Source organism: Lytechinus variegatus, chromosome 8, assembly GCF_018143015.1.
Source record: "Lytechinus variegatus isolate NC3 chromosome 8, Lvar_3.0, whole genome shotgun sequence".
NCBI lineage: Eukaryota > Metazoa > Echinodermata > Echinoidea > Temnopleuroida > Toxopneustidae > Lytechinus > Lytechinus variegatus.
The window spans coordinates 19,736,450-19,756,346 of NC_054747.1; the positions used below are offsets into that span (position 1 = coordinate 19,736,450).

At 34.4% G+C, this 19,897-nt stretch overlaps 1 protein-coding gene across 1 annotated transcript in view; it reads right to left on the minus strand.

Moving 5' to 3' along the window:
- Positions 1-1,693: 1,693 nt before the first annotated feature.
- The window catches only part of LOC121419543, a 65,668-nt gene continuing 47,464 nt past the window's right edge, over positions 1,694-19,897 (minus strand). Inside the window, exons 9-12 of the mRNA XM_041613999.1 lie at positions 9,838-9,942; positions 7,232-7,333; positions 6,698-6,796; positions 1,694-1,851 (exon numbers count right to left, since the gene is read on the minus strand). Of these exons, the coding sequence (XP_041469933.1) occupies positions 1,694-1,851; positions 6,698-6,796; positions 7,232-7,333; positions 9,838-9,942 (464 nt within the window). The remainder of the gene's footprint in view (positions 1,852-6,697; positions 6,797-7,231; positions 7,334-9,837; positions 9,943-19,897) is intronic.

Here is a 19,897-nt window from a genome sequence, read left to right on the forward strand (position 1 = left end):
TATATCGTTTACATACAATCGAACAACAGCTGTACTGCTAAAGCCAGGGTAATTATGCTGCATATATACTGTAGAGCGCTTCTGACAAAGTAAGTATTAAACGCTATATAAGCAAGTATAATTATCATTCTTATTATTAACATTAACTCTAGTTGATACATTTGGAATGTTGATACACTTTTTTTTCACAAAAACTTTCGTCGTCAGAAAATTCTAAAACCTCACAGTGAATTGCCACGCCGATGCTCTCTTCAACAATTCCACTCTTTTTTATAAGTCGTCTCTTCCCTTTTTTCTTATTGTTTGTTATTATTATTAGAAACAGAATTACTTTGTGCTTTTGTTGAAATTTTGAAATGAAAGGAATTCGTTATCAATCAATCAATTCTCCGTAGCTAATAAGGCAACTACAAGAATCTTGATAGGTGTAAAAAATAGAATTGTCATTTGGGACTCATTCCTAGACTACCCTAAATCGGGTTCTACACGCATTTAATTTGTCATATTTTACATTGTCGATTGTTCATAAAAATGTGATCACTGGATAATCATAATAATGTATTACTAAAATTAGAATAATGCACTAGTTTCTAATTGCATATTTGGGGAAATTAATTTAAAAAATCATCATACGAGGAGCATTAAATCATTTTAATCAGCAAACAATTTTCTTTTAGAACACCATTTATGACATTTATGGAACTACTATTTGTATTCCGCATGATGCCATGTATCCTAGCACCTCGAATATGATAGGTACACAAATAAGCAACGTTGCCTGCCTTTTTAGTACTGCACGTCAATACGTCGTAAATAATCATGGTCTGGCAGTGGCATATTTTGGGGGCGAAGGGTAACCAACCACGATGCCAATAGGGTTAATAAAGCCGTTATCTACGATATGAACTAAGAAACATGTTAACATCTTACGGAACTTTTCAAAGCCAAAGACAAAAAATGGGATGCAATGTCTTAAAGCACCATTTATTTGAACATGTTAAATGAATGGAATAGGAAGCTCTTCCTTTTATTTTACACCGTACATGTATCTTTTAACGACCGGACTTTTCGCATCCACAACGGGGACATTAGACATGTGGTTCGTGCGCACAATTGTTGTTGCTACTATGGTAACAGCGACATGTCCCATTTGGGAGGATTTTTTTTGCAACAGTCGAGAGCCAAAAAAGATTTAAAAAGTATGTGGTAGATGAATGTGTAAAAATCTGGAGAATCATCTTTTTTTTATTTCTTTTGGGATTGTCGACACCATTAGAGCGTTAAGTGCACATTTACCTTTGTTTCAATAGCTTTCTGTTAGCGCGTGTGTACATCAATATATATTTGAAAACCTGTGTTCACAAATTGCCCCTCTCGAGATTTCAATGGTACCTTAGTCGTGTTTGTAAACCCAGAATGGATCACACCACAATGTGGAATCGACTAAAGTGAAATAGCTCATCATCTACTCAAACAGGTATTGATACAGCAAACTGAAATAAAATCAAAGGTAAAGACATAATCGAAATTGCCTTCTTATGACAGATGGAAACAAAAAAAATGCAGAGGGTATCAGCAGATCCTTTGTACGAGGTGTGTTGTACTGTCGGAGAATAGATCGTCTCTGGCATGTTCTGCAAGTTCCTCAGTTAGAAACTTAACTTCACATCAGCACTCAGTAGTCATGCCGACGTTAAACACGAAATGTACCTCTTAGCATCGTATATTCATCCCCACTGCTAGCATGGCTAGTACGACGTTCACCCCAAGCATCATATTGTTCCGAGCTTTTAGAAAGTTGTTCTGAATTGTTATCACTCATATTATCCTCTGTTTTCTTCTTTATATCGCCTACAAAAGAAGACAATGTTATTTCATGATAAGGACGAAGAAATACAATTTGTATACAGTAGATATCGAACCAAACTATGTTTATTTCGTAAAGCAAATGTATGAAATACCAGTAACCCCTTTTATTGCGATATTTAGATATTTGAAACGAGCCGATGTCATACACGCATTGTTCCGTACGTGTTCATTGTATTAATTCCCAAATATTTTCATTTCTAATGCTCCCTATCAGGGTTTCACTTCTCATGGGTAAACATACGTTCATTATGATTATCATAACGCCATGCTATTGGCGAAAGGTGAAATGACTTTTAATGTCTGCATGATCAAATAAATGGGAATACGTTGATTTTCTGTTGTGAAAGAGCAAGAGTGAGGCATCATTAACATGCAACTGATGTGGACGTAACCATTTTTTGTGAAAAAAATAAAGTAAAATGAAATAAAATTAAATTTTCATTAAATGATTCTAGGACTTTTATCTTATTTTTCAAAAGTTTGATTTATCAGAGAGTATTAGAAAATCGCGAAACCTGCAAACGACATTGTATCAAAGGCATCTAGCATAGATCCAAACACAAGAAATGATCAGGTAAAACCGGACGGGGCTACAGTATTATATTACCTTAGGGTTAGCGGAGGGGACCGTATGGGACAACACGACCCATACGAGCTCAACGTGACGTCATTTTTTTTAATCTACATTATTGTCAATACAAAGTTAGATGATCCAGGCCTCTCTTTCTGATAACTGCTGTTATTCTTTCTTTTGCTTACACTTGTCCCCATTCCCCTTTGTTTTGTTGTGATATTAAGCATTTGAAAGACCGTATGGGACAAATCATAGGAAATGTCACTCCCTTGTAATTTTTGTAACAGCTCAAAAGAAACGAAGTTTTGTTCAAAATCTTCATAAGGGTTGACTATTCCTCTACATTAGAAGTGTATTAAACAATGATGATTAATCTGTAGTGAATTTCTACAAACTTTAGTCATTGATTCTCTTACGAATACTAATAATAAGCGATAAGCATGAATGTAGAATAAAATGCATAATTGATGAACGAAAACAAAAGCGTAACTTTCCCAGCAATTTTGTGATGAATATGTGATATATCTAGGAGCCGGTGCATTGGACGTTTGTTACAGATTTTTATTTTATCTCAATCACCACCTTGAAATATCTTTGTAATGATGATTACAATTCGTCTTAAGAATAATCGGACCTTTCTCACGGAAAATTCGTACCGTAATTGGAATGAAACGTAACTGGAATTCATCTCCGGAGAATTCGTGATTGTGATTAGCGTTCGTGATTCCAGTTTTGTTCCACAAGTACTAAAAATTCGTCATTAGAATTATTTTTCACTGAATTCACCGATCAAAAAAGGATTTTTTTTTCATCGTTTGAAAGAGCGGTATGAGGTAATTTTAGCACGCCCGTCCGTGTGAATTTAAAACTATATTAAAACAAATAATAAAAATATATTCGTCGAATGATTTTTATCTCCCTCTCTCTCTCTCTTTGCGGGGAGGGAGGGGGTTAAGTGCCGAGCGTAATTCGAGTACACATTACGAGCCTTTAGAGCAAAGTTGTTCAGAGACATCCTTGAAACATTTTTAAACGGCGAGGAGGTTAGGTCAATATTCACGAAAAAAATTTATTTTGCCGGGAATTATGCTTGGTTCCTGGTGTAATCTAGCTGACTTACTCCCAAGAGTTATTTACAAATAATTCAGGTTGGATCATCACTACTTTATTGGAATGTGACATGTCGAAAACGTCCGGAATTCATCCTGAATGAAACGACTGTCAAGCGAGCGTAGCGACGAAGAATGCACGATGAGTTTTATAGTCTCAGTATTATTGTCCGAAGACAGTATTGTAAATATTATGATCAAATGAAGCAAGCTATGACACTAAGTGTAATTTCGCTCTCAAATGTGTTCTTATCTGGTTTGAATTATAAAAAAAAACATCGAAATAAAAATTATCGAAGCAGAAACAAATTTTTATGTTTAAGCACATAATTTATGAAGAAATCAGTCATGCATAAACAATAGATTATACTGCTGCATAGAGGAAAATTAATGGATGGTCCAGGTTGGACATATTTTTATCTTCCTAAATATAATAAAACTCACAGAGCAAAATGCTGAAAATTTGATCAAAATGGGATAACAGATAACAAAGTTATTGAATTTTAAAGATTTGTATTATTCCGATGAAACACTTTTAGGCATGTCCTTATAAATATTCATTAGGTGGGCTGATGTTATATCTTCACTTGTTCTTTTGTACTTTATTATACGAAAATTATTCAAAAAAATTCTACCAAGAACTAAAACAATTGGATTAACAGCTGATTAAGTGCATTAGTTATTTATTGCCACAACTTATTACATCATAATTGAGATATCAATTACACATGTATGAAAAAATGAATTATTTATGATTTCCTGTAATAACATGAAGCACAGCATTTGTATAGCTCCGTATATCTGTCGAAGACATTCAAAGGCGCATTGGAGGAGCCAGCCAATCTGGGTAGCCTACAAGGGCGCGCACACAGAACTGTGACTCGCAGGTCTCTCCTCCCGATAACTGGTTGGGGAATGCAGACGGACCGGGGTTTTTCCCTACTCTTATCCGATTAGTGCAGTAGGTTCTTAACGTGCAAAGGTGATTCTCCTTTACACGGGGGCTCCATTTAACGTCCTATCCGAGGGACGGAGTGTTTTTCACTGTTACATAGCCTGCATCTATTAAACAGGGGAGAGACGTTTACGCACAACGCACTTGCTTTAGTCATCCGCCCGGGGTGGACTCCAACCAACGAACATAAGAAAAAGAAAGTGAGGATGTGACATCATCAGCCCACCTAATGTATATTCATGACGATGTGCATATAACTGTTTTTTACAAATTTTGCTTAAATTTATAATTCAATAAGTTCGTTATTTGTTATCCGATTTTGATGAAGTTTTCAGCATTTTGCTCTAGGAATTTTACGATATTTATGTAGATATAAATATTTTCAGCTCGAACCATCCCTTTAAGAAGCAATGTCTGAACTAAACGAATTTGATGAGTTATTTTGTTGTTGCAAAACGTATAAGAGTTCATTCAAGTATGAGGTGTATTACCTTCATATGGCGGCGATATTAAGTAAATGCATAAGGTCTACTGGTACGGTAGGTTGCATCTTTGAGATTGATTACTCCTGGACCCCGTCTTACAAAGAGTTGCTATTGATCTGATCAGCTATGGAAAGCCAGCTACACCCGCATATAAAATGCATGTTTCTTCAAAATATTTTCTAGATATGATGTAGGCCTATATTAACACAAAATCATCGCTTTCTTTATAATTTCATGTGTTCGCCTACTTTTTTGTTTACAAAAGACATTTTGAAATTTATTGGAGAAAAAAATTATGACAGTGATATATTTCCATAGAGTTATAAATGATTGAATCAATCAACTCTTTGTAAGATGGGGCCCAAGACCCCATGTTACAAAGAGTTAAGATTGATCCAATAAACCTCAGGGGCCGATTGCACGAAAGGGTCTTTCCCAGGACCGTCTTTGGTGTCGCCCATCTTTCATGATACGCTATAAGCGGTCTGTTTCTGAAATTTATGATAAAGAATAAGATTTGTTAGCTTGCTTTTAAATCAAATTTTATACAATTTCATGATATATCACATCATTTTATGAACAAATATTTTGTTTATTTTAATGGACGAATGAAATATGTTTGAAGATGATTTATTTAAAATGCGTTTCACATGCTTGGCGCATCATAAAAGATGGGCGACACGAAAGACGGTCCTTGCAAAAACCCTTTCGTGCAATCGGCCCCTGGTGTATGGAAATCCTTCAATGTCATCATTTTTCTTCATTGTCCAGAAACCCGTGAATATATGAATACATACAGGTACATCATACCTAGAAAATATTTTGAAAAAACGTGTATTATAAATGTTGATGTTGCTGGCTTGCCATAGTTGTGGTCCATCGGATCAATCGTAGTGGGGGTGCCGTGGCCGAGTGCTCTAAAGCGCCTGGCTATACATGGAAAGTCCGGGTTTCGATCCCCGGCCGCGGCACCTATGCCCGTATTTAAGTCATTTAATCTACAATGCTCTTTTATCCTGCTTTCAAATGAATGGAAATGATATATGCATTATTGGTTACTAGGTGTGCACTTGTTAAAAAAGGTTTTACAAAAAAGTAACTCTTTAAAAGACGAGTCCCTGGACTAATATTATTTCCACACATATTTTGGTTCACAGGCAGAGAGTATGCCCACAGACTGCTCAGCTATCTCCTTCATGGTTATCCAAGCATACTATTCACATATTGTACAAATGACAGTACAGGATTCTGCGTTACGCTACAATAAGGGGCAAATTATCACAATCTTCAAAATGACATTTCCCTGAAACTATATGCTTTTGAAAAAAAAATCACATTTGACCAAGAAGAAGCCCTGGTCACTTGATTTATAAAATACACACAGTTATTTTTTTTCGATAACACCATTATTGAGCTGAACCGTAACCCTTTTATCCTTGCGTACTGTATATTACAAGCATAATGGTTTTGTATTTTTCATTATCAGAAAATGGGGTATATATTTTTAGGTACAATGTAATACAATTAATGGCAGTGTAAAACTGTAAAACAGGCACAATTCGGCCTTTTGGATTGCTATGCAATGTTATATTTTAATAACATCACTAATGGATTTAAAAAGTTCATTTTAAAATGTCGCTATCGTCTCTTGCAATGAATATAGTGCAGATTATTTACAAAGAAGATAATATTATCTTAGCCTTACCGTCGCCAATGCTTCCGTCATCCTGTCCATTTGGTTTATCATCTTTGGAGCTTGTTTCCTGATTTGAAGAACTTACATCTTCTTTCCTGTTGTTTGTAACTTTAAATATGGATACAAAATTTGATAGTTGGTATTTTTATATAGATAGTAATGATACATGTTGGTTAAGATTATTATTGAGAATTTATTCATTTTATTCTCATATATAAGGAAAAGTCTCTTCTTTTATTCAAATTATCTATATTATCTTATTATAATATGGAGTATCCTCTCGTTCGTTGGATGTTCAGGTAATTTTGTTGTGATTATACAACGTGCACATGTACCCTTCCCTCTAGAAAATGCCTTTGCACAACCACTTACTCTATGGGGCCTTTGAGGGACGGGGTTCACGCGCTAATGTGTTAATTCTATTCAGCATATGATTTATATGACTATATTTTTGAATGAATACACTTAGCGCACTAAATCAGTCGTTGTTGATACAGGGAACTGTATTGAAAACCATCTTTATCTTATATAAAAAATCTTTACCTTTTTCACCAGTCACGTTTGCGCTGTTTTCACCCTTCTCGCTTGTTGGTATGATCCCTACCGGTTGTGAATTATTCGCATCCTCGTTCGTCTTATTTCCTCCTGTTCATAAGATAATGAACTTGTTTTAAAATTATTCAATTGGAACGCGTTTTATTATTTTTATCTATATTAACATAATAGATGTGACTGTAACCTTTAACCGATGTACTGCACTTCGACATGCTCTATCTCGAATAGTATCACTTTTCCGTACGATTATTGAGACTAAGGCGCGGATTCAGGGGGACACAGGGGCACGTGCCCCTCCCCCCCCCCCCCCCTTGAGAAGAAAAATTTAAAATTTGTAATGTAAAAATGCCATTAAAGCAGAGGTTAAGACTTTTTTTTTTGCTTGTCATTTTTTTTTCAAGTACGAAATACCCTTAATTTGTGGTTGAAAACCTTTTCTTTTTTGGGGCTTGTCATTTTTTTTCGAGTACGAAATACTCTTAATTTGTGGTTGAAAACCTTTTCTTTTATTTTGCTTGTCAATTTGTTTCCGGGTACGAAATACCCTTAATTTGTGGTTGAAAACCATTTTTTTTTGCTTGTCAAATTTTTTCGGGTATGAAATATTCTTAAATTGTGGTTGAAACCCTTTTTGGGGCTTGTCAAAATTTTCCTCCGAAAAAATTTGCCCCCCCCCCCTTTGGAAAATCCTGGATCCACCCCTGCCCTGTTGAGATTTGAGACTCAATATATCTGAAGTTTAAATTTACACAGGTAAAGCATTTGAAGAGTTTAGTTGCAAAAGGGGCTAGGTCCCCCTTTTGTTAGGTTCTCCTGACCATTCCAAGAAAAAACACGTTTTTTTATTCTCACTTATAGTATTTTTAAAAGGGGTTAGGTCCACTCAAATATTTTTTTGTATTCTCCCATATTGCAATATTCTTATGCGAAATTGAATCATGATGATACCCTACAATAAAAACATAAAATTTGGTATAAGAGAAATCTACCTGTCTTCATATCTTTTAAGATATTCTTTTTCAAAAAAAGAAACTATGTGGACCTACCCCTCTTGCATCTAAACTGAAATAGACCTAACCCCTTTTGAAAAAAAAAATTCTTTGCCATGTTAGTTCACTTTTTAATAGGAATTTCAACTTTTCTTTGGTATCATGTTATAGAGCTACTAAAAATCCATACATTAAGACATAAAAATAAAATTTGATGAAAAATTGACCTAACCCCTTATGCATATGAGCTCTTCATTTTATGAATAAATTTATCATACGTGAATATAAAGAAAAAATTATCAATTCATTCATCTGTACGTGGGCCTTCTTTCGAAGACTTAACATTTTGAGTCATGTTATCATCATTCTTCTTGCTTACAACATCCTCTCCTTGACTTCCTGCTTTTGCAGTCTCTTTTTTTTCTTTCAATTCATCTAGAAAAATTATTCAATTAAATTTAATTTCATTCAACCGTAATGTCGATGTACATTTACAAAGTCACACAAAATATTCAAAATTGTGTAGGATGGATGTGGGCCTTAACAGAAGAAAAAAAACATTTATGAGGCATGGCGCAAAAAGATATTGACAAAACTGAATGAGAAAAATTATAAAATGGTGCTGATAGGTATACAAAAAAATAATCAAATCCGGCCTCATTAGTCTACTGTAGTTATATAATTGTGGAATCTATACAGAACTATTTGGCATGAAATTATGCTAGATTCAAATGGGCTTCCTGATTCCGATCTTAAGTAATAACTTTTTAAATTCATTTCATTGGTTTCATGCTGTACATGCTGTAAATTATTACAGAATTTCCAATTTTAAGAAACTAGAAATAGTTTACTAGATAGATGGGGTATAACAAGTGCTGCATTTATTATTGAACTATGGATTTATTCTATACTGGCAAAGATAGAGTTAAATATCTGGGTCCAGTCTGAAAAAGAGTTGTGATTGATCCACTCAATGATAGCGATGGAAAGCAAACAATATCATACTTCTTCATACATGAACTGAAACTTGAAATTGTCTGTTTGAAAACACAAGAGCACATAGATTTGTCAAGAGGATGGTGCATACACGATTATAAATCCTAGTTAAAAAATACTAATCACTGTACACGAGACGATGGATGTTCGGGTGTTTGTGTGTGTGAGGGTGTGTATATTTTTTTCATGTGATATGTACATGAATTAATTATTGTATATATTTTGGAGGGTTATTTTCAAGCGTTAACTTTTTGTTGTAACGATACTTTATTATGAATATATAACTTGAAAAGATATTTTAATGATTATCAAGAATAAATAAGTTGAACTGAATTGAAAATTTCAAACAGATATATCTGCATTGTAATTTAGGGCGTTACTGGCTTGCCATATTTGTGATGTTTAATCGGATAATTCACAATTGTTTGTAAGGCGCCAGCAAAGGAGTCAGATATATTGCATTTCGACACATTCTGTAATCTTAATCCAGGTCTGATTACGAATATAGATTTACATGTACATCATTTTCCGTTAACGTATGCCAGCATAGGAATCAATAAATTGTCCCTGAATAATAAAAAGAATTTCAATAAATTCACTCGTGTATACCTGGATCTGCCTGTGTAACATCACGACCCATGCTACCTTCATTCTTCTTATCTCCAGCCTCGTCTCCTGGAGTTTCTTTGATCGCCTCCTTTCCTTTCCATCCACCTACAAACATGACAAAGATGAGAATATCAGATTTCAACCCCCCCCCAAAAAAAAAAAAAATATAGAGATAAAGACTCAAAATAATCGTCGTCGTGTCATTAGGAAATGACCGTTTTGATTTTGATTTTAAACTTTATCTTTCCATGTTTTGTTTTGTTTTTCTGCTGTTACTAAAGTATTTTCCAAAAATTTATAATGTAAATAAAACATTACCATCCAACTTGTCCAATAGCACATTTTATGCACTGTACATACTTCGGTACAGCTAGTATAATTAGGTGATCTGTCAATTGACAGATCACCTCTTGTGTTTCTACGAATTTTCTTTTTTATTTATTTCTTTATTTATTCTTTTTATTAGGTGATCTGTCAATTGACAGATCACCTCTTGTGTTTCTACGAATTTTCTTTTTTATTTATTTCTTTATTAGGTGATCTGTCAATTATTGACAGATCACCTCTTGTGTTTCTACGAATTTTCTTTTTTATTAGGTGGTCTGTCATGAATATGACAGATCACCTATTATATTCGTCAGAATTTTCTTTATTTTTATTGCCAAAGCTAGTAACCACTTTATCTCAATATCGGGCCTGTCAATTTCCTTGATTTTCATGTCATGTATGGCAATCATTATGGACATGCGAAACGAAACTTTTCAAGGTTATCAAATCATGATGACGTCATCTAGGCGCCATTTTGTGAAATTAAATGATTGATCATATCATCGCAACTAATCATAAAAAATCATCCATATTTGCATCATATCAAGTTCAGGTGACAAGTCATCAGGACATGTCAACAGAGGTCATGCTAAGGTCACGACGCGCACGTACGCGCGCGTCAAAATTTGAAAATTCTCCAAATCAACCGTGGTCAAGTTTGGGTACGTTTTAGGCCATTTTGAGCATGTCAAGAATTTGCGCGCGCACAAGTATGCGTGCGCGTTCTTGCTCCTATCATCGCTATGCCTCTTCGAGTCGTCATTTATTTTATGTCTGTCCATTGTCCATGATCTTCTGATTAATTTGATACCTCATTCAGCCTCTTACGACCAATAATACCGGAATGCGCGTCCATTCAAATTTGCATTGCACGCGCGTGCAAACTCGCAAAATAAGTCATAAGTGGGCAAAAATATGCCTATATAAAATTCACTGTAGCTCTTCAGGGAGTCCGTTGACCCCCAATTTTTTTTTCCTATTCGAATAGAGTATGAATAGGAGATATGATTTCATGACACATTTGACCCTTAAAAACATCGTGACGTCATCAAGATGGCGTCTAAACTAAAAATTAACGTTTTCTGTTTCATGATATCACCACACTCATGTAAATTCATTCTAATTCCGTAAATATTGGTCTTTTCTCGCCAAATTTTCAATATGTTTTAGCTTAAAATGTATCCTTTAGGTAATATGTCCATTGGTTTATTTTAAAGCTTGTACTACTCTCAAAACTAGAATTTTTTAGAGGTTTGTCATCATGCCAATTTTCTACTTGGAAAAATTTACATTGACAATAAGTTTCCCGTTTTGCACAAGCAGTTCGTCGAAAACAATTGTGGTCGACTGGATAACGCACCTGACTGGTAATGCAGGGGCTGGTGGTTCAAACCTCGCTCGACTCTTTTTTTTTTTTTTTTTTTTTTTTAACCCTTTTTAGGTGGTCTGTCATGAATATGACAGATCACCTATTATATTCGTCAGAATTTTCTTTATTTTTATTGCCAAAGCTAGTAACCACTTTATCTCAATATCGGGCCTGTCAATTTCCTTGATTTTCATGTCATGTATGGCAATCATTATGGACATGCGAAACGAAACTTTTCAAGGTTATCAAATCATGATGACGTCATCTAGGCGCCATTTTGTGAAATTAAATGATTGATCATATCATCGCAACTAATCATCAAAAATCATCCATATTTGCATCATATCAAGTTCAGGTGACAAGTCATCAGGACATGTCAACAGAGGTCATGCTAAGGTCACGACGCGCACGTACGCGCGCGTCAAAATTTGAAAATTCTCCAAATCAACCGTGGTCAAGTTTGGGTACGTTTCAGGCCATTTTGAGCATGTCAAGAATTTGCGCGCGGACAGGTATGCGTGCGCGTTCTTGCTCCTATCATCGCTATGCCTCTTCGAGTCGTCATTTATTTTATGTCTGTCCATTGTCCATGATCTTCTGATTAATTTGATACCTCATTCAGCCTCTTACGACCAATAATACCGGAATGCGCGTCCATTCAAATTTGCATTGCACGCGCGTGCAAACTCGCAAAATAAGTCATAAGTGGGCAAAAATATGCCTATATAAAATTCACTGTAGCTTTTCAGGGAGTCCGTTGACCCCCAATTTTTTTTCCTATTCAAATAGAGTATGAATAGGAGATATGATTTCATGACACATTTGACCCTTAAAAACATCGTGACGTCATCAAGATGGCGTCTGAACTAAAAATTAACGTTTTCTGTTTCATGATATCACCACACTCATGTAAATTCATTCTAATTCCGTAAATATTGGTCTTTTCTCGCCAAATTTTCAATATGTTTTAGCTTAAAATGTATCCTTTAGGTAATATGTCCATTGGTTTATTTTAAAGCTTGTACTACTCTCAAAACTAGAATTTTTTAGAGGTTTGTCATCATGCCAATTTTCTACTTGGAAAAATTTACATTGACAATAAGTTTCCCGTTTTGCACAAGCAGTTCGTCGAAAACAATTGTGGTCGACTGGATAACGCACCTGACTGGTAATGCAGGGGCTGGTGGTTCAAACCTCGCTCGACTCTTTTTTTTTTTTTTAAACCCTTTTTAGGTGGTCTGTCATGAATATGACAGATCACCTATTATATTCGTCAGAATTTTCTTTATTTTTATTGCCAAAGCTAGTAACCACTTTATCTCAATATCGGGCCTGTCAATTTCCTTGATTTTCATGTCATGTATGGCAATCATTATGGACATGCGAAACGAAACTTTTCAAGGTTATCAAATCATGATGACGTCATCTAGGCGCCATTTTGTGAAATTAAATGATTGATCATATCATCGCAACTAATCATCAAAAATCATCCATATTTGCATCATATCAAGTTCAGGTGACAAGTCATCAGGACATGTCAACAGAGGTCATGCTAAGGTCACGACGCGCACGTACGCGCGCGTCAAAATTTGAAAATTCTCCAAATCAACCGTGGTCAAGTTTGGGTACGTTTCAGGCCATTTTGAGCATGTCAAGAATTTGCGCGCGGACAGGTATGCGTGCGCGTTCTTGCTCCTATCATCGCTATGCCTCTTCGAGTCGTCATTTATTTTATGTCTGTCCATTGTCCATGATCTTCTGATTAATTTGATACCTCATTCAGCCTCTTACGACCAATAATACCGGAATGCGCGTCCATTCAAATTTGCATTGCACGCGCGTGCAAACTCGCAAAATAAGTCATAAGTGGGCAAAAATATGCCTATATAAAATTCACTGTAGCTCTTCAGGGAGTCCGTTGACCCCCAATTTTTCCTCACTCGTCAATATACTCAATATCTCATCTGGAAATTGCATAAATACCACAAAATAACCTTAAAAAATAAAAATTACACATTTTCGCAACATACGTCCACGTATTTATGCATATTTGACCGTATTTTCGTTATTAGTGGTCAGTTTTCTCTCAAATTTTGATATGTTGTAGTCGAAAAAATTCTCTACAAATAACGTACGAATAATTTTCACTTTTGACCACAGCATCATTGTGTTGTGACCTGTTTAAATTTTTGCAAATTTTTTCTGGGCCTAATTTTTGAGAATTTTTAAAAGAAAATGTCTTATCAATCAATTTTACGGTCTTCCTGTAAATTTCAAGCCAACTGGTTTTCTGGTTTTTCATGTAGGACATTTTTCGTAGTTTTTCCGGAACTTTTTAAGAGGTAATTTTAACATTGTAAAACATCATTTATGTATTTTCTTAGTAAACGCTACAATATTGAAACGCTATTGTGTTGAAAATTTTCATTCCGGACATTTTGGGGAATTTTCCGGATTTTTTTTATTTGGTTATTTTCACTAAATATAACATATAACAAATTTTCAGATACCTTCTTTGAAATTAAGAATTACGCAACTTACTTAAATACAAATTTTCCCGAAATTCTGCGGGGAAAATTACCTGGATTTGAATCTTTCACCTGACTTTTTTCAGTAAAATCATCAAGAAAGAATTTTCAAGCAAATGTTAAAGTCATACACAATTAATAAATGGATATTGAAAATTCTTGACGGAAAATATAATGTGAAATGTTTAGGAATTTGCAGAAATTTTGCAAACATTCCCCCACCCCCCAAAAAAAATCTACTTAATTCTTTCATCAAATACATCACTAATGAGTTTTGAAGTGAATGCTGTGAAATTGTAGCATTGTGAAATTTCTCATTAAAAATAATTCAAATTTAGCAGAAGTTTTGAATAAAAATTTTAAGACATTTTAGTTATCAAAAAGTATCACCTGTGAATTTTCAAGCATTCTGTGAAACTGATACCCACTGACATTGTGAAAATTCTTGCTTGAAATCTGAAAAGAAAAATTGCTGACAGAATAAAGAGTTTTTAAAAATATTTTACATACAAAAATATGAAACTGTAGATTAAAAATTAGCTGCTCTGAAAATGAAGGCTCCTTTCATAGCGCATTTTTGGGAAGCCAATTTCGGTAAATCGCCCCGTCTCTTATTTTTTGAGGAGTTTTTAAGGCATTTTACGTGCTCAACACTTCATTTCGTATTTACCGTATTGCATTATCACCAACATATTTATAACCATCACGTTTATCATCACCACATTAAAGAGTGAGTATTAAGCAATGGTCAAAATTTACTCCCATGATGTCTATCATCAAGATTGTCTACTGATTCATTTCATACATTAGCCGACACATAATGAAATTTCATGACAGACCACCTAATTCGTCCTCATGACGAATTAAAATCTAGTTTATTTCTTTATTAGGTGATCTGTCAATTGACAGATCACCTCTTATGTTTCTACGAATTTTCTTTTTTATTTATTTCTTTATTTATTCTTTTTATTTATTTTTCTTTTTCCACCCTTTTCTTGTTCCACCAAAATCATCAAAACTATTCAATCAATTTTCATCAAAATATTATCAATTATGCACAGTTATCATGCGATGTGTACGAAACAAGTTCAACGTCAAATGGTCATCGTGACGTCATCTACGCGCCATTTTGTAAAATCACATTATCAACAATATCTCCATTATCAATCATCAAAAATTAACAATATTAACATCAAATTAACTTCAGATCAAGGGTCAACTGTCCATGTCATCAAAGGTCATGTACAGGTCACGACGCGCATGTACGCGCGCGTCAAAATTTTAAAATGCTCAAAATCACTTTTTGATCAAAGTAGAGTACGAATCAGGTCATTCTAAGCATTTCAGGAATTTGCGCGCTCATAGGTTTTCGCGCGCGTTTACGCGCGTAACGTCCTTACACAACGTAGAATCTCAATTTCTTTTACATGAATGTATTCCTTATAAAATTCCTAATAATTTGATACCTTAATCGACCTTCTACGACCAGTAATAAAGGAATGCGCCTCCGTCAAAGTTTGAATTACGCGCGCAAGCGCGCGTTCACAATAGGCCAAAAATGTGCAAAAACATGCTTTTACAAAATTCTATATAACTCTTCAGATAGTCCGTTGACCCCCAAATTTTCTTTTATATTCGGATAGAATAGGACTTGTAGATGTGATTTCATGTCACATTTGACAATAAATTTTATCATAACGTCATCAAATTTTCGTCAGAACTAAAATTTTCCATTTTTGTTTTTTGACGTTTTAATAATTTTGGAAATATGACTATAACTCCGTAATCATTGGTCGTTTTTGGCCCGGTTTTCTACATATTGTAGCTGGTTTTATATTCTTCCAAATTATTTTACAATCTTATCATTTTAACCAAGAGATCATCATAAATATTAACAATGTATAAAAGTATATCATTATGATAAAACTTGCACTTGAAAAATTCAATTTGAGGTTATATTTCATCGTTGCCTAGAAAGTGTATGGCAGTTACTGTGGTCGAATGGTTAGTGCATCTGCCTTGTAATGCGAGGGTCCCTGGATCGAAACCCATCAGGATCTATTTTTTTTATTTATTAAATTTTGTCTCATTTTGCGTGTAACCCCCATAAGCCAGTTTGTGGTTCCATTCTGCACATGATAAGAAGTTCATTCGTACTAAAGTGACATGATTGTTTTATATTTAATGAGATATTAGCAACAACCTTGATGTCTTGATTTTTCTTTTGAATTGTGCGTTTCAATACACGCATAAAACAACAATGCGTGTACTAGCAACTGGTATTTCAGAGTTGGCCAAGTATTGTTATAAGAACATGCTGAACGCATTCCAAATACCTCCATCAGTGTTCATTGCTTTGCTTTCTATTCACTTGGTCTATGCAATTTCTCCATCCTGCTATGTAAGACATGCTTGCATAATATCTTGCAATGAAATCTACCTATCGTAATGTAAGAAATGAAAGGTCATTTGGTCATGATTGTTCATGAGGTAACCAAAAATCTAGTCTATGGATACTGATTTAAATTTTTCAAAACTGGATTCTAGATTCTTGCTTTCATCACCACTGCTCACTATTTCGTGTTATCACTTGCTAAATTTGAATTGTCATTTTTTAGAAAAGCAATTTTTTTTACAACCTTTTCTTTCAAATAATGTCTTTCAACAGTATTCAACATGTCCTTTCATTAATAAAACTGCGCTTAATATCATGATGCTCATATTGATCTGCATTGACATGGTGATCATTATAAAAAAAATAGATCATAATCATGAGATTCACAGACAGATCACCTAATTCGTCCGTAAGACGAATTAAAATTCTAGTTTATTCTTTTTATTTATTTTTCTTTTTCCACCCTTTTCTTGTTCCACCAAAATCATCAAAACTATTCAATCAATTTTCATCAAAATATTATCAATTATGGACAGTTATCATACGATGTGTACGAAACAAGTTCAACGTCAAATGGTCATCGTGACGTCATCTACGCGCCATTTTGTAAAATCACATTATCAACAATATCTCCATTATCAATCATCAAAAATTAACAATATTAACATCAAATTAACTTCAGATCAAGGGTCAACTGTCCATGTCATCAAAGGTCATTTACAGGTCACGACGCGCATGTACGCGCGCGTCAAAATTTTAAAATGCTCAAAATCACTTTTTGATCAAAGTAGAGTACGTTTCAGGTCATTCTAAGCATTTCAGGAATTTGCGCGCTCACAGGTTTTCGCGCGCGTTTACGCGCGTAACGTCCTTACACAACGCACAACTGCACTTTATTTTACATCAATGAATTTTTTATGAAATTCCCAATAATTTGATACCTTAACCGACCTTCTACGACCAGTAATAAAGGAATGCGCCTCCGTCAAAGTTTGAATTACGCGCGCAAGCGCGCGTTCACAATAGGCCAAAAATGTGCAAAAACATGCTTTTACAAAATTCTATATAACTCTTCAGATAGTCCGTTGACCCCCAAATTTTCTTTTATATTCGGATAGAATAGGACTTGTAGATGTGATTTCATGTCACATTTGACAATAAATTTTATCATAACGTCATCAAATTTTCGTCAGAACTAAAATTTTCCATTTTTGTTTTATGACGTTTTGATAATTTTGGAAATATGACTATAACTCCGTAATCATTGGTCGTTTTGGGCCCGGTTTTCTACATATTGTAGCTGGTTTTATATTCCTCCAAATTATTTTACAATCTTATCATCTTAAGCAAGAGATCATCATAAATATTAACAATGTATAAAAGTATATCATTATGATAAAACTTGCACTTGAAATATTCAATTTGAGGTTATATTTCATAGTTGCCTAGAAAGTGTATGGCAGTTACTTTGGTCGAATGGTTAGTGCATCTGCCTTCTAATGCAAGGGACCCTGGTTCGAAACCCATCAGGATCTATTTTTTTTATTTATGATTTTTTTTCTCATATTGCGTGTAACCCTTACAAGCCAGTTCAGATTTCCATTCTGTTGATGATAAGAAGAAGTTCATTCGTACTAAAATGACATGACTGTTTTATATTTAATGAGACATTAGTAACAACCCTGATGTCTTGATTATTCTTTTGAATTGTGTGTTTCATTACATACATGCAAACAACAATGCGTGCACTAGCAACTGTCATGTCACAGTTGGCCAAGTATTGTTAAATGAACATGCTAACGCATTCCAAGAAGAAATGCAACTAATACCTCCTTCAGTGTTCATTGCTTTGCGATTCTATTCACCTGGTCTATGCAATTTCTCAATCCTACTATGTAAGGTATTCTGGCATATCTTGCGATGAAATCTACCTATCATTATATAAGAAATGAAAAGTCCTTTGACGAAAATTGGAAACTGGTCCATGGATCTTGATTTCAATTTTTTCAAAACTGGATTCAACATTTATTTCTAGCGTTTCGTCAACACTGTGCTCACTAATTCGTGTCGTCACTTGCAAAAATTGAAATTTACATTTCTTAGAATAAGAAGATCTGTTTATACAACCTTCTTTTTCAGTGTTTTTTTCAACAGTATTCAACATGTCTTTTCATTAATAAATTACGCTTATCATCATGATGGTCATATTGATCTGCATTGACATATCATGATAACAAAATTAGATCGTGATCATGATCATAAGATTCAGAGACAGATCACCTAATTCGTCCGTAAGACGAATTAAAATTCTAGTTAGGTGATCTGTCAATTGACAGATCACCTCTTGTGTTTCTACGAATTTTCTTTTTTATTTATTTCTTTATTTATTTATTCTTTTTATTTATTTTTCTTTTTCCACCCTTTTCTTGTTCCACCAAAATCATCAAAACTAATCAATCAATTTTCATCAAAATGTTATCAATTATGGACAGTTATCATACGATGTGTACGAAACAAGTTCAACGTCAAATGGTCATCGTGACGTCATCTACGCGCCATTTTGTAAAATCACATTATCAATCATATCTTCATTATCAATCATCAAAAGTTAACAATATTAACATGAAATAAACTTCAGATCAAGGGTCAACTGTCCATGTCATCAAAGGTCATTTACAGGTCACGACGCGCATGTACGCGCGCGTCAAAATTTTAAAATGCTCAAAATCACTTTTTGATCAAAGTAGAGTACGAATCAGGTCATTCTAAGCATTTCAGGAATTTGCGCGCTCACAGGTTTTCGCGCGCGTTTACGCGCGTAACGTCCTTACGCAACGTACAACTGCACTTTATTTTACATCAATGCATTCTTTATTAAATTTCAAATAATTTGATACCTTAACCGACCTTCTACGACCAGTAATAAAGGAACTAGCCTCCGTCAAAGTTTGCATATTGCGCGCAAGCGCGCGTTCACAATAGGCCAAATATGTGCAAAAACATGCCTTTACAAAATCCAATATAACTCTTCAGATAGTCCGTTGACCCCCAAATTTTATTTTACATTCGGATAGATTATGACTTGAAGATGTGATTTCATGTTCCATTTGACCCTAAATTTTATCATGACGTCATCAAAATGGCGTCGGAATTAAAATTTTCAATTTTTGTGTTATGACGTTTTAATAATTTTGCAAATTAGACTATAACTCCGTAATCATTGGTCGTTTTTCGCCTGGTTTTTGACATATTGTAGCTGGTTTTATATTCTTCCAAATTATGTTGCAATCTTATCATTTTGAGCAGGAGATCATCATAAATATCAACAATGTATAGAAGCATATTATTATGATAAAACTTGCACTTGAAAAATTCAATTTGAGGTTATATTTTATTGTTGCCTTGCAGTTGTACGGCAGTTACTATGGTCTGATGGTTAAT